Source organism: Numenius arquata, chromosome 1 (assembly GCF_964106895.1).
Source record: "Numenius arquata chromosome 1, bNumArq3.hap1.1, whole genome shotgun sequence".
Classification (NCBI taxonomy): Eukaryota; Metazoa; Chordata; class Aves; order Charadriiformes; family Scolopacidae; genus Numenius; species Numenius arquata.
Window position 1 is genome coordinate 110959480 of NC_133576.1, and position 13583 is coordinate 110973062.

A 13583-nucleotide genomic window follows, 5' to 3' on the forward strand; every position below is an offset into this window, starting at 1 on the left:
AACTAAACAAAACTCAACCTCTAAACAACCAAACCCACACCCATGAATCTTATTTTCCTTCACTTCTGAAGGGCTAATTAGAATATTAATGTAGAATATAATTTAAACATCTTGTAACCCTTCATTTCTTGTCTTTGCCTAGTGCATTTAATTCATTCAGCTTTGTAACAAAAATGTAATTTGTATCCATAATTTACTTATAGTTATACTAGCTAACTTTAAATCATTCAGAACATTTACAAAAGCAAGTATTTTACAGCTCATTTGCACTTTTTAGAAGCCTAATATATTTCACAGGAGCTAAAAGAAATTCAGTATTTGAACTGTGAAATCTAGAAGAAGCTGTAAGATTCCAAAGATACAGTTTTAGCAGATGCTAGAAACACGAATGCATTTTCATTTCCACGTTAGACATACCTGGAGTATACACACACCATGTAACGCTGCCACTCTGCATGGTGTTAGTTGATTACCGTTGTTTCCAAGACCTAGCTGACCGTTACCATTGTAACCCCAGCCATAAACCTGATTGCAAAAGGAAAACAAAATTAAGCCACTCCCCTGTAGAAATACAGAATATTTAAGACTCAGTATCAAGCACAAATCAAAAAACTACATCTTATAAAACTGTACGCTCTTTCGAGAGCAATATAGAGAAGGCTGAAACATATTAAATATACTGTTTAATACAGCTATTCCAATTTTTGCCGTTGCAAGCTCAATAAGAATTATGTTCTGATACAGTCTTTGCAATAAGATGGATTGTTTAGTGTAAAGATCTCCACTTATTTGCAGTTTTCCTTAAATTGGTCTCACAGAAGTTACCAATATAATTCTATCAATACAACTCCGTAATTTGAGCACTCCATGTCAGCATTTCTCCATGTTCAGACATTAACCTCATAGGTTTGGGTAACAGAGAGAGAATGTGAGAATGGAGCAATACTTGCCTCACCATTGTTTACTACAGCCATGGAGGAGGTCTGACCACAAGCAATACCAACTACCATTTTACACTGTAAACAGTTCGAAACTCTACGAGGAGTTGGCTGGTTTGCTGTAGATCCCGATCCAACTTGACCGCAGTTATTATAGCCCCAAGCGTACAGCTGTCCACAAAAACAAACAAAAAATGCAGTTTAAGCCTTAATAATAGTAATGATAGTAATAAATTATAATCTTACTCTAGTCAGCATAAGATTGGGTAAACTATCTTATTTAATGAGTTAAAATGCTTAAGATTAATTTTCAATAGATGAAAATTATAAACAGCAATAGAACTGATCTGGCAAATACAAACATAGCACTTTTTTCAGCTTCTTGCCACAGAATCGGAGCATCTGACTACAAGAGGAAACATAATATTAAATATAAGTCAGACTAAGATAAAGAGCATAGCGAGCGGACTGTCTTTATACTTCCATGATGTTGGAAAAAGGAACGCAAGCCAGAATGTCATTTATTTCCCAGACAAGCTGAACTCCCCAATTTACAGCTATTTAGTTTTCTTCACAGAACTCTAAAACAAGTTATTGCTGGACACCCATCACACCTCTTCTATCTCTTTCAAGAGCTGTGAAAGGAGATGGTTTTGTTCGCCAATGTTTCACAGTAGCAAAACTCTCTTACACACTATTATCAAAAAAGCACCATCTCTGACAGTTCAAAGTTTGCCAGTGGAAAACTAATAATAATAAAAACAAAAGGGCTACAAAGATGATTGAGGACCTAGAACATTTCTCTTATGAGGAAAGGCTGAGGGACTTGGGTCCTTTTAGTCTAAAGAGAAGACTGAGGGGGGATCTGACCAACACCTATAAATACTTAAAGGGTGGGTGTCAAGAGGATGGGGCCAGTCTTTTTTCAGTGGTGCCCAGGGACAGGACAAGAGGAAATGGGCACAAACTTGAACATAAGAAGTTCCATCTAAACATGAGGAGGAATTTCTTTACTTTGAGGGTGGCAGAGCACTGGAACAGGCTGCCCAGAGAGGTGGTGGACTCTCCGTCTCTGGAGACATTCAAAACCCGCCTGGACACGTTCCTGTGCAACCTGCTCTAGGTGGACCTGCTCTGGTTGAGGGGGATGGACGAGATGATCTCCAGAGGTCCCTTCCAACCCAATGCAATTCTGTGATTCTGTGAAAAATACTGGTTCCTTTCATTTAAAAGTCCAGCAGACAGGGAAGTAGTTTGCTATATAAAAAAAAATATTTATAGCTTTGTATTTTTGGTTCCTTCAATTTTTATTATGTGTATACACACACATAGCTTGGAATAAAACTGTTTCTGACAGTTCATTCTCTGGTGCTTCACCCAGTTAAAAAGTTTGTCCGCTTAGAAATACCCAGCCACAGACATGCTAGCCAGTAAAAGCACGCAGACAGATACCCTAATATGAAGTCTGCACATCCTTTGATGCCAGAAGACACCTCTTTACTGTGACACCAAACCAAAAGTCAGTCATTAGAAACAAACACCTCCCCTGCTACCAAAAAATACAAATTAATTATGCCAAGTACTTCCACAAATACTTCCAACTTCAACACCTCTCTGAAACTCCAGATATATCAAGTTACGAGGTTTTTTGCAGCCAAATCTTTCAGTAAATAAAACTCCACTTAACACATTTCACTGCTTTCGGTATAACCAATTCTGGTGCAGATAAAACCTCAGAGTACAAACAGACTAAGCTACTGCAAGTTACGCTAGGAATGGATTTATAGTACATTAACTAGCCACAACGGCAATCAAGCCACAAATACCAACTGCTTGGTAAATACAAAGAAACTTCCCCACTTCCACTGAGATTTCAAGCATGTTACATTTATTACAAGAGACAGCATGGCCATCACAGCACTTCAACACAGCAGCTGGCACCACTAGTTTAACTAATACATGAACACCCTTGGCTTCCCACGCACAAACCAAATTTTATAATTTAACCAAGCCAAATGCGAGAACATGAAGATCTTTCCTAAGCTTAGTGTCTCCTTTCAGGTATAACACAGACCACTTAAATGAACCCAATGTCTCTTTCCTACCCTCAAAATACTAATTTACTACTTTGTATTACTGTTGCACTACGATGCCATAATAAACCCTAGCACAGACACACCAGATTACCAGGATGGTAAGAACTGTAGTTTCCATTTTCATTGTTAGGAAGGTTTTAAAACCAGAACTCTTCTTTTGTTAAAGCAGAGCTGAAACCAGGCTTTCCTCCATGCAGTCACATGCAACTCAAATCAGATCCACACACACTAGTGAAATCTGACTAACTGGAAACTAATTGTACATGTTTCCCATGACACACAGCCTTAAGCCATGTAAACAAATAGCATAAAGCAGACTTGGATATTACCAAGTTCTCTTTCATTAGCTACACAGAAAGGTATTCAGAGGTGTGTACAGCAAAGTCCTTTCACAGTACCAGTGTGGAAATCACAAAGACTACAAGAAACAGACTAAACGCTAACCAGTGGATACAAACAACTCAATATACCCCTTCAATAGCAGAATTGCAAGCAAATAATGTTACATTTTGCACCTTACAAACCACTCTTTTGCCTGTAAGTAGCACAGCTTTCTGGTCTCACCCCTGTGAGATATACGACAAATGAAAGACACAAAAGTTTACTAAGCTTTTATTCCCTTGTTTTTGTGGTTGGGTTGGTTGTTTTTTTTTTGTTGGGGTTTGTGGGTGGGTTGTTGGGTTGGGCTTTATGAGTTGTTTTCAAGTCTGCTCTGAAGAAAAAGACACAGTAGTTTCAGGCAGGAGAAAAGGTTATGTTGTAACTACACTGCAGAGAAAGAGAGAGCTTCAGCCTGCAAGGTCACCTGCACTATTCACTTCAAGAAGGAGATTAAGAGATTTGAACAGGTTTCAACTTACATCCCCATCAAACGACAGCGCCATGGAATGATGAGAGCCACAAGCTACTTCCACCACTTTCTTTACTAACAGATTTGTGCAAACTTGAAGAGGAGTAATGCCCTGATTGGTTGTGCCATTCCCAAGTTGGCTGTAACCATTATGTCCCCAAGCATACACTTCACCATCTGCAAAAACACTTAAGTTTGTGATAAAAACCACCAAAAATTCCAAGGAAGTGAAGACAGACAGAATTCTAAGATATTAGAAATTTCCAACATGAAAGAGAGTGGACATTAACAAATAGTGAAACCATTACAAGAATAATCTGTACACTAAAAATGTATATAGTTTGTATATAACTATTTTATATAGACGTATCACAGTATAACCTTTAGGTTTATTGTAGAAATACAGGAAAATGCACAGCTAAGACTGAGTATGTAATAAATGATAGAGTAAAACTCTACAGTTGCAACATAATGGAAACGTAACAGAAACATACTTTACCTATTACAGAATACGCTTAGTTCCACTTAACACCACTGAGAACCCCTTAAGTGTACATTACCCAATTAACAAGTTAATACAATTACACCTTAATCCATTCTTGTTACATGCAAGTGTAACTTAAAATATGTAACTTATGTTTCTATAATAAATGTTAATTTTCTACCTTCAGTGCAAAGTACAACATGGGGTCCACTTCCATAACTGAGACTGGAAATCTTCTTTCCACATAAGGCTTCCAATTTTTTTGGTACTATTGTGCTCTGATTATCTCCAGTTCCCAAACAATTACTGCAATTCAGTCCAAAAACAAATACCTGAAAAACAGAGGAATACTCATTTCAAGTGATTTATACTCAGGTATGCACAGATGTGGTAATATCTGGGTCTTCATAAAGCCAGGAATTTTGCCACGGACTCCTGAGGGCCTGAGATTTCCCTCATGGAAGTTAATAAGCTTGAGTCAGCATGGGGACACTTTGGAAGTTAACTGATGAGTCTGAATTCGTGCATGCCTGGAAGCTACGCTTCTCATTTGCAGGAACTATACTATAAAAAGTATTAAACTGTGAAAGCGGAAGACACCACCACCTTTTAAAAGCAGTTTATAAAGAGCAAGCCATAGCCTCATCTTCATACCTGGAGTGCTTGCACTTAATTTCAAGCTACCACAACTTCTTTTGAATTCTGACTGTCTTCAAAAGTGCATGTAATCCATCCTGGCTTTTGTCATTTGTAAGTTTTCTAAATACTCCATCTATATTGTCCCCATACAAGACTAAAAAAAAAATTACAAGTTACATCCAACATGTTTTGAAATACACAAATTTCACACAATGCTTTTAAGAAGCTATTCATTTACAAGTATTCAGTGGACTCTGAAAACAACTAATTGTAGAGTACATGTTCCACTTTATTACAGCCTTACCTCATCATTGTGTGTTATGTATATAGCTTCATTGGCTGATGTACCAAATACACATGCTTTCCGAATAGATGCTATCTCTTGAGGTGACAGTAAAGTAAATATTGGCCACTTTCCTACATCCACCATGATGCTGCTGTGTGTCATGACGTTTCTACAAGTAAGATGATATTTCTGTAATAAAAACAAAAGCTTATTAAAAGGTGTATTTTGCACCAGTAACAGGCAATAAAATAATCTTCAAATGAAAGACATGGTGTGTCTCTGAAAGTGTAACATTCTATTCTATACGAAATACATGGAAATATAGTTACATATTAAGATGAACAAATAGCAAGTCACTGTTAGGACATTGGAAGGAAAGATCTTAACAGGATATTTAAGTAAACTGTATGCAGTACAACTGAACATAGATTCATAGATTGGTCCAGGCTGGAAGGAACCTCCAAAGGTCATCTAGTCCGACCTCCCCGCAGTCAGCAGGGACACCCCCAACTAGACCAGGTTGCCCAGGGCCTTGTTGAGCTTCACCTTGAATATCTCAAGGGAAGAGGCCTCAACCACCTCCCTGGGCAACCTGTTCCAATGTTCCACCACCCTCATAGTAAAGAACTTTTTCCTAATATCCAATCTAAATCTTCCCTTCTCCAACTTAAAACCATTGCCCCTCGTCCTGTCACTGCAGGCCTTTGTAAACAGACCCTCCCCAGCCTTCCTGTAGGCCCCCCTCAGGTACTGGAAGGTCGCTATTAGGTGTCCCCGGAGCCTCCTCTTCTCCAGGCTGAACAACCCCAGCTCCGACAACATCTGCTGTTCTACAAGCAAATTTATTAAAAGCTTGTGATCTAGTAAATATCCACTGGTGGCAGAGTGGATTTCTGAGAGCATTTTCAGAGGGAATTTCAGTTTAAATTCTCACTTAGAAAATTTTCACTTGTGAAATTTTTTTGTAGTCTTACAACTTGTATATGCCACATAAGCAAGCTGTTGATGCATATATGAATCCTGCAAATAAAAATAAAGCTGGGGCTGTTGAGCTTATGACCCAAATCTGCCATGCCTTGCCTAATCAAAAGCTGTTATTAAGGTCAAAAGCTATTTGTGAGACCACAAAAACACGAGATGAATTCATGATTTTGTACAATTAAGCAGAGAAACAAGTGAAATGCATCAGAGAAAAGTGATTAGGTAAAATTGTCATAATCTGTTACTTAGAAACAGATTATGGACAGCTGGACCACATTAAAAACTGGAAACATGGCTGGGCATAGACATTATCTGTCAATGAACACAGATGTATAACAATCCATCCTTCCACAATGCCCTATCTTCCCAGTTTCCTCAGGGCAATTGCACCAGCTCAAGAACAAAAGCTGACAGTAAACACAGAGCTTATTTAGGTCTTCAGTCCTTCAGCACATAAAAACTGTAACATCACTCACACCCTGAAGGGTTTCTGCCACCGACAATCTAGGAACCATGCTCAGGGGTATCAGCAAGTTTGTGAAATCTGAAAAGCACTAGGTGGAGAATTCCACAGAATGTCAGTGACATGATACAAATCACAATAAACCATTAAAAAAAAAAAAGGCAGCTAAGGGGTAAGAAATGCAGTCTCTATCCAGATGTCATCCTCTCATTAACATTTAGTTCTTTCCTTTTCATTTGTTTGCTCCAGTTCTATCCCATCCCCCTACTCTTTGCTTTGCTGCTTTCAAGTCAGGCTTCTCGATGATGCCTGGGTATCAGATATGGACAACACTTGAACACAACAGAGCCTCTTTCCTTTGCGTCTGATGTTTGTCAGCACGCTTTTAAGAACCAAGCAAGACACAGCTTTAGAAAGCTATTCCATACTAGTAGTCAATCCTAAAATACAGGTTGTTCAGTGCAAATGTTTTTTTTGAAGGAAGGGGTTTATTATTATTATTTTTTAAAAAGTTTGAGAAACACTGATGCCACAGTGGATGTGTACAAAATGTATGTGGATGTGTACACAGTGTATGTGTACAAAAAAAAAACCAACACAAGCAAAGCCCAGACTTTTCTCCTTATCAAATTTTGTAACCTTGCTCCAACAAACCCAGCTCTGCTCTATAGGCACCTCTCTAACTAAGAGCCTGACTTCACTCTGCATTTCACATTTGAAGCAGGTCTTTAAATCACCTCAAGTCTCCAGATGGCACATTCACAATAGATGTATTTGTAGAATGGCTTTTGAAAGTCTACCTGATGCCAAGAACACAGCAAATTCTACACAGCTAAACAGATTTGAATGCATTTAAGCCTTCTTAATTTCTAGTCCAGTTACAAACTCAGGCTAGGTAGCTGCTAAGGTTTGTTACCTCACTTTGGCAAATCTTTTAATGTATGACACTATTAATCAATTAAAGGGAGACAGCAATGACTTGTTCTTTTGAGCAGACCGAGTAATTGTCCCTTCTGATTTTACCTACTTAATTTGCCCCATATAATACACAATTGACAAGGCATAAACATGTCATAAACTGGATATTAAGAAAAGGATTTTCTTCACTGAAGTTCTTTTCAACACATCCTGTCAGTTTAAGACACGAAGACAAAATGTTATTTTAATAGAGAATGTCCTAGCAGATTAACATTAAGAAGTTTTACAGCACCCTGAGAACCAATTCTACTCTAAAGGTAACCAGTTCAAAGTGTGCTACTTTATCTCTCCCTTTCTGATCTTTGTGCTAGGTCTTTAATCCTCTTGGCTTATTTTCCACTTCTGTAAGACTCAGTTAACCACTCCTCTTTGACAAAACCTATGGGACTTACTCCGCATTTCCCACACCTCAAAGCTCAACTGGATATTTTGTCAGACAAACTAATACCAGTAGATAAAAGAAAAGCTTTCAAGCACACAAGACTTTGCAGATTGAAGACATGAGCAATGAACTCCATCCACAGATGAAGAATCTTACCATTTTTGCCAGTAACACTGCTTTATCTAAAACAATGCTGTGTATTTCCGATTTCAACTGCTGCTACAATCCCACAAACTTATTTCAAGAGTTTTCCCTAAAAGGTTTTTAACAACAACTCATCTGCCATTGGTAGGATTGTTTCTTTAATAAATCCTGAAGTGTCTCCAGGTTTAGCAACCAATAAAGGTCAACAAAAATCCTTAAAACCAAAGCTAAACAGAAAGCACCTCTCGCCTTTTATATAACATGTACTGTTTCTCATCAAACCCACAACCTTTTCCCCTCCTCTACAAATACTAACTATTGTCCTTAGATGCTGCCATTTGCTGGAGTACCTATCATCATTCAGCTCCAACATTTTTACCATAGCAACAGCAGCTATTTTTGTTTATGCTTATATTTAAATGAGTGAAATAACATACAAACCTGAAAATGCTGGAATTTATACATGGACTACTGTTTCTTAGATTTAACTGTGCATGGAAAGCTTTTTTAACTACTTATTCTCCATTTTCCATGTAAAATAAATGCCCAACCTAGGCATAAGCACCACCTTTTTCCTCTCTAAAGATGGATTCCTTAACAACCCTAGCCAAGTTTTCTAATAAAAGTTCTAGTTGCCACAGGAAGGGGGAAAAAAAAAAGGGGTCTATACAGTACTGTAAATGGAGATGTCAGTAAAGTAGCTCAGTGTTATCAAAACAGAAACCAAATTAATTTTAGCATCTGCTAAGATACACTGCACACTTTCCAAAAGAGTAGACTCACTGCAGTATTATGACTGACCTCTCACACCAATCACACTCAAACTTCATCCTTGCACAACATTTATCCGAACATGGGGAGGGGAAGTGTGCACAGAGTTTCTTCCAGGCAAATCCTTGCTACAAAAGGCTGACCTAGGAAACTTTGGTCTGTCATTGCAAGCAGTGGCACCAAGAAACACTGTGTCCTTCACTCACCCTTCCTGTACTGCATCAATAAAAAAGAGATAAGATTATTGTTTACTTCTCCTGATAATCACGTAGAGGCCTGAACCCTGCTGCATTATATACTGTGCAAGGGCTACACCCTAACTTGAAAATTTCTAACTACAATGTTGTAGCAAATGTACCAGGTGGAGTCCAAAGTAATGAAGTTATTATTCTGTATGCAAATAGCTGTCTCAATACATTAGCTCTCAAAATATTGTTTAGATTCCGTATGCAACATGGCAGCAGCAGTTCTAAGGAGTATCTGTTATATATCAACACCTAGATTTTAAGTTCCTTGCAGTTAAAAGGCTTAGGAGTATAAAAGTCATAAGCTTAAACTTGGTGTTCTTGTAGATAGTTGCTCTTAGAAACACTGTATGTCACCGCTTTTAACTGTCTTTTCATGCCTGCTGCATTAATCAGCGGTAACTATACACCATATAGCTTTATTTCTACTGCACAACTAATCAGCAGAGGGAGCTTATATCAACAATACCTCTTTTAACTGCTTTGACGTCTTTGAAATTATCCAACAATATCAGTATACAAACAGGAACAGAAACAAAGATGACTGAATTTCAGTGAGGCTAAAAATAAGCAAGAAAGGATAACTTCTAGAGAAGGAAACTGAACTGGCCACATATTGTGATAAAAAGAAATTGAACTCAGAGCATTCAACAACATTAGGGAAAAAAAATATCTAGATCTGCTCACAATTTTAAAAGCCACATGCTTTCAGAGACAGAAGCCCTTCACAAATTCTGTGCTAAAGCGCTGCCTATGCATTCAACTTCTCACTAGTTTGCTTTGTAAAGAAACAGTGCGCAGGCTGATTCTCAGTGATATGTGTAGGCAAACATAAATCTCTGCCTTAAAAAAAAATAAGAAAAAAGACTACAAAATGTTTTGTTAAATTATTTTAGATAAAGTTTTACAGAGTTTATAGTTCAGCTAAACAAATCCATGCTGGAGAGAACAATAGACTAACACAACATCCTACAGGGAAAACAGTACCAATTGTCATCACAACAAAAAACTATAGTTAACTTCTCAAAGATTATCCCCTTATTTGTAAAGACTATTTGAACACAATTGCATGTTTGTTTGTTTCACTCTTTCCTGGGGCTCCAATGTTGCAGTTTATTGTAGCTGGGCAGACTTAGTCCGGCACTGAAAGAAACTGCAGGCTCAGGCCGTTAGTTCTCCTAATTGTCTATGGGAATTATAAACAGCAGTGAGAACACAAAAGCTGGGATATCTGGTTTTAGAACAGCAAGAAACGACTGGCACACTTGATCTCTTTTTAATTTTAAGCACACCTTGACCAAGAAAGACTCAAATCCCAGACATAACACTAATATTTCCCATGTTTTCTCCAGTTTAAGTTTGTTTTTTTCATCTCATATTTCAGTATTGAGAAAGAACAGGGAAACAATACATACTACTGACATTAATCAGGTGCATGAGCCAAGTGACATTATTGTGGCTTTCTCCCTGCCAACAAAAAGATATTGCACTCCCTGAAATCACATGCTTTAACTTAGTTTCCTTAGACCTTACATAAGGCAAGACTTATATGACAAAATCCGTGTGTTCAAACCTCTGCATGATTTATTACTGGATGCCTTTTATGAGCAATACATGGAAAGAAAAACCTGCTGATCTAAGAACTGACAACCAGACCTCCTAGTGGCTTTGAGTAACCAGCTGAAAGAGATACAAGCAGGAAAAGAAACCCACCACACACATAAATACTATTGAACATAAGACTGTTTTAGCCACAGGAAAAAAACCCTTAGTAGGATGACGGTCGTCCACCCACCATAACAAAACTGCAATTGCAATCACAGTATGCCGCCTTTTTTTTTTTTTTTTTTAAGCTGAGCCATTACTGCAACTTATTGAAGCCGTTCACTCAGGACGTGATATTCTAAAGCAATACCTGTGTTTCAATCTGATGCATGTAGAGATAAGCATTCGAAGGAAAACATTCATATTAAGGCTTTAAGGAATTATTTCATCTTCCAAACAACTTTCTGAAAAACACTGTGCTCCAAACACATTTCCATTTACGATGTTGAGCATCTTTTTCTCATCCCCTCACCTCTAATTTAAACGATTAAAGTCCATTTTATTTTTCGTCAGCTTTCTGATAACATGCTTTCTGATAGAGGTCACTTAAGCCGTCTAAATTAGAACTCGGAAAGTTCCTTTAAAAAAGTAAACATTCCTTTAATGTTTAATTTAGAAGAACCGTATTAAAAACTGAAGAAACACTAATTATTTATATAAAGCCCAGTGTGGAAAAAAAAAAAAAAAAGCATTGTTGAAGAGTCCCCGCTTTTTTATTAAGTTAGATCCGAGCCTTCAGGAAGCCGACAACAAAGGGAAGGATGAACTGAAACACCACGAATCAGAAAAAAAAAAAAAACAACAAAAACTGTAGGAACATACTGTGAGCTACGCCAAGCAGGAAGAGAGACTTCCAGACAGCTGTGTGGGAGAAATTCACAGGCGCACCAAGGGAAAGCTTCGCCAAGTCACTCGGATGAGGACCCCCAACCGAGAGACGGACCCTCTCCTCCCCTGGGCGGCCACCCACCAGACTGACAGACCCTCGCCGGGGTCCCCGCGGCGGCCTCCGTCCAGCAGCCCCCCACCGCCGACAGCTCCCGCCCGCGCCCAGCGCCCCTCACCCGGCCCCTGCCGCATCCTCCGGCAGGTTCCCCGCGGCCCCTCCGCCCGGCGGGCTGGGCGTTCCCGCTGCCTCCGAGGTACCCTGGCCGCGGCCGCAGCCGCTGCCGTTGGGGCCGTTGGGACCGTTACGGCCGCTCGGCGCCCGCCCCGCGCCGCACTCCAAGGGGCCGGCACTGCGGGGGCCGGCACTGCGCGCGCCGGCACTGCCCACGTGACAGCGGCGGGTCGCGAAGGGGGCGGGGCGAGCATAGAAAGTGCGTCACGTGACGCCAAGCCTCGGGAGGGGGCGGGGGGAGGGAGGTCTTGCCCGCTTGACCGTTCGCGGGCGCTATCACGTGGCCGCCAGTAGGTGGCTCTCCCCACCCCCACCCCTAATTTCCTCAGCGCCTATTGGACGCTGCAAGCGTGGCCACGTGACACGCACGCGCGAGGCGGGTCTCCTCAGCCGTGGAGCCGCCGTGAGGGGAGAGCGGGCGGCGGGTGGTGCCCGGGCCTGCGTCTACGCTCACAGATGCCCCCTGAGCCCTCCCCGCAGGCATCGCCATAAGGGTTCTCGGGTCTTGCGGATTCGTGTGAGGTCTCGGCGCTGGGCTGCGTAGCTGACCGGGCCCAGCAGCCCCGTCGGCTGCTGTCTCTTGGTGGAGGCGGCAGGGCAGGCCGGCGGGCATGGCTGGCCCTCCCCGCGGGGGCAAGTGCCAGAGGGTACCTTTCTGCTCCCTACATTGTCACTGCCGCGAAGCCGAGGGGAAGACGAGGTGGGAGTGCAACCAGCCCAGGCTTCCTGCCTTGGCCGCAGCCAAGCAGAATCTTGCAGGGCTGTGGTGGGGTCTGTGCTGGTTATACCTCAGGCCAGCGCCTGTGATGTCTGAAACCCCTAGAGGTAGCATTAGCAGTGTTCTGACACAGTCACATTAAAACTTCTTTCCATTCATAGAATGGTTTAGGTTGGAAGCAACCTTAAAGATCATTGAGTTCCAACCCCCCCTGCCATGGGCATGGACACCTCCCACTAGAGCAGGTTGCTCAAAGCCCCATCCAGCCTGGTCTTGAACACCTCCAGGGATGGGGCATCCACAACTTCTCTGAGCAAGCTGTTCCAGTGCCTCACCACCCTCACAGTAAAGAATTTCTCCCTGAGACCTAGTCTAAATCTTCCCTTTTACAGTTTGAAGCCATTACCCTTCGTCCTATAGCTACATGGCCTTGTAAAAAGTCCTTCTCCAGCTTTTTCGTAGACCCCTTTTAGATCCTGGAAGGCCGTTATAAGTTCTCCCCGGAGCCTTCTCTTCTCCAGACTGAACAACCCCAACTCTCTCAGCCTATCTTCATAGGTTGTTAGCTAGTACGTAAGTACCTGTTAGAACTTAGCATTGACATAATATTGTCTCTCTACAGTTCTATCTGTGTGTATACCTGCAGCTCGAGCAGGAAGCAGAGTGGTCGGGGAGGATCCAGGAAAAGGAAGGTTGGAGACCAGCTCTGCCAAGAGAGCTATTTTGTTACACAGAGTTGTTACCAGGAAATGGCTTCCGCCTTTCTTAAAATTCACTTATTTTCCTGACTGTGTAAAGAGTCAGAAGGCAGCTGGGGTTTGCAGTGAGTTGGGGAGCTGATCGATATGAAACAGAGAGAAGTAGTGTAGAACCCACTGGAAGT

The 13583-nt window shown here is 40.9% G+C and overlaps 1 protein-coding gene across 1 annotated transcript in view; it reads right to left on the reverse strand.

The window, feature by feature from the left end:
- The window catches only part of RCBTB1 (RCC1 and BTB domain containing protein 1), a 28087-nt gene extending 15941 nt beyond the window's left edge, over positions 1 to 12146 (reverse strand). Inside the window, exons 1-6 of the mRNA XM_074160465.1 lie at positions 11927 to 12146; positions 5312 to 5482; positions 4550 to 4700; positions 3895 to 4061; positions 951 to 1109; positions 418 to 525 (exon numbers count right to left, since the gene is read on the reverse strand). Of these exons, the coding sequence (XP_074016566.1) occupies positions 418 to 525; positions 951 to 1109; positions 3895 to 4061; positions 4550 to 4700; positions 5312 to 5455 (729 nt within the window). The 5' untranslated portion in view covers positions 5456 to 5482; positions 11927 to 12146. The remainder of the gene's footprint in view (positions 1 to 417; positions 526 to 950; positions 1110 to 3894; positions 4062 to 4549; positions 4701 to 5311; positions 5483 to 11926) is intronic.
- Between the last annotated feature and the right edge of the window lie 1437 nt (positions 12147 to 13583).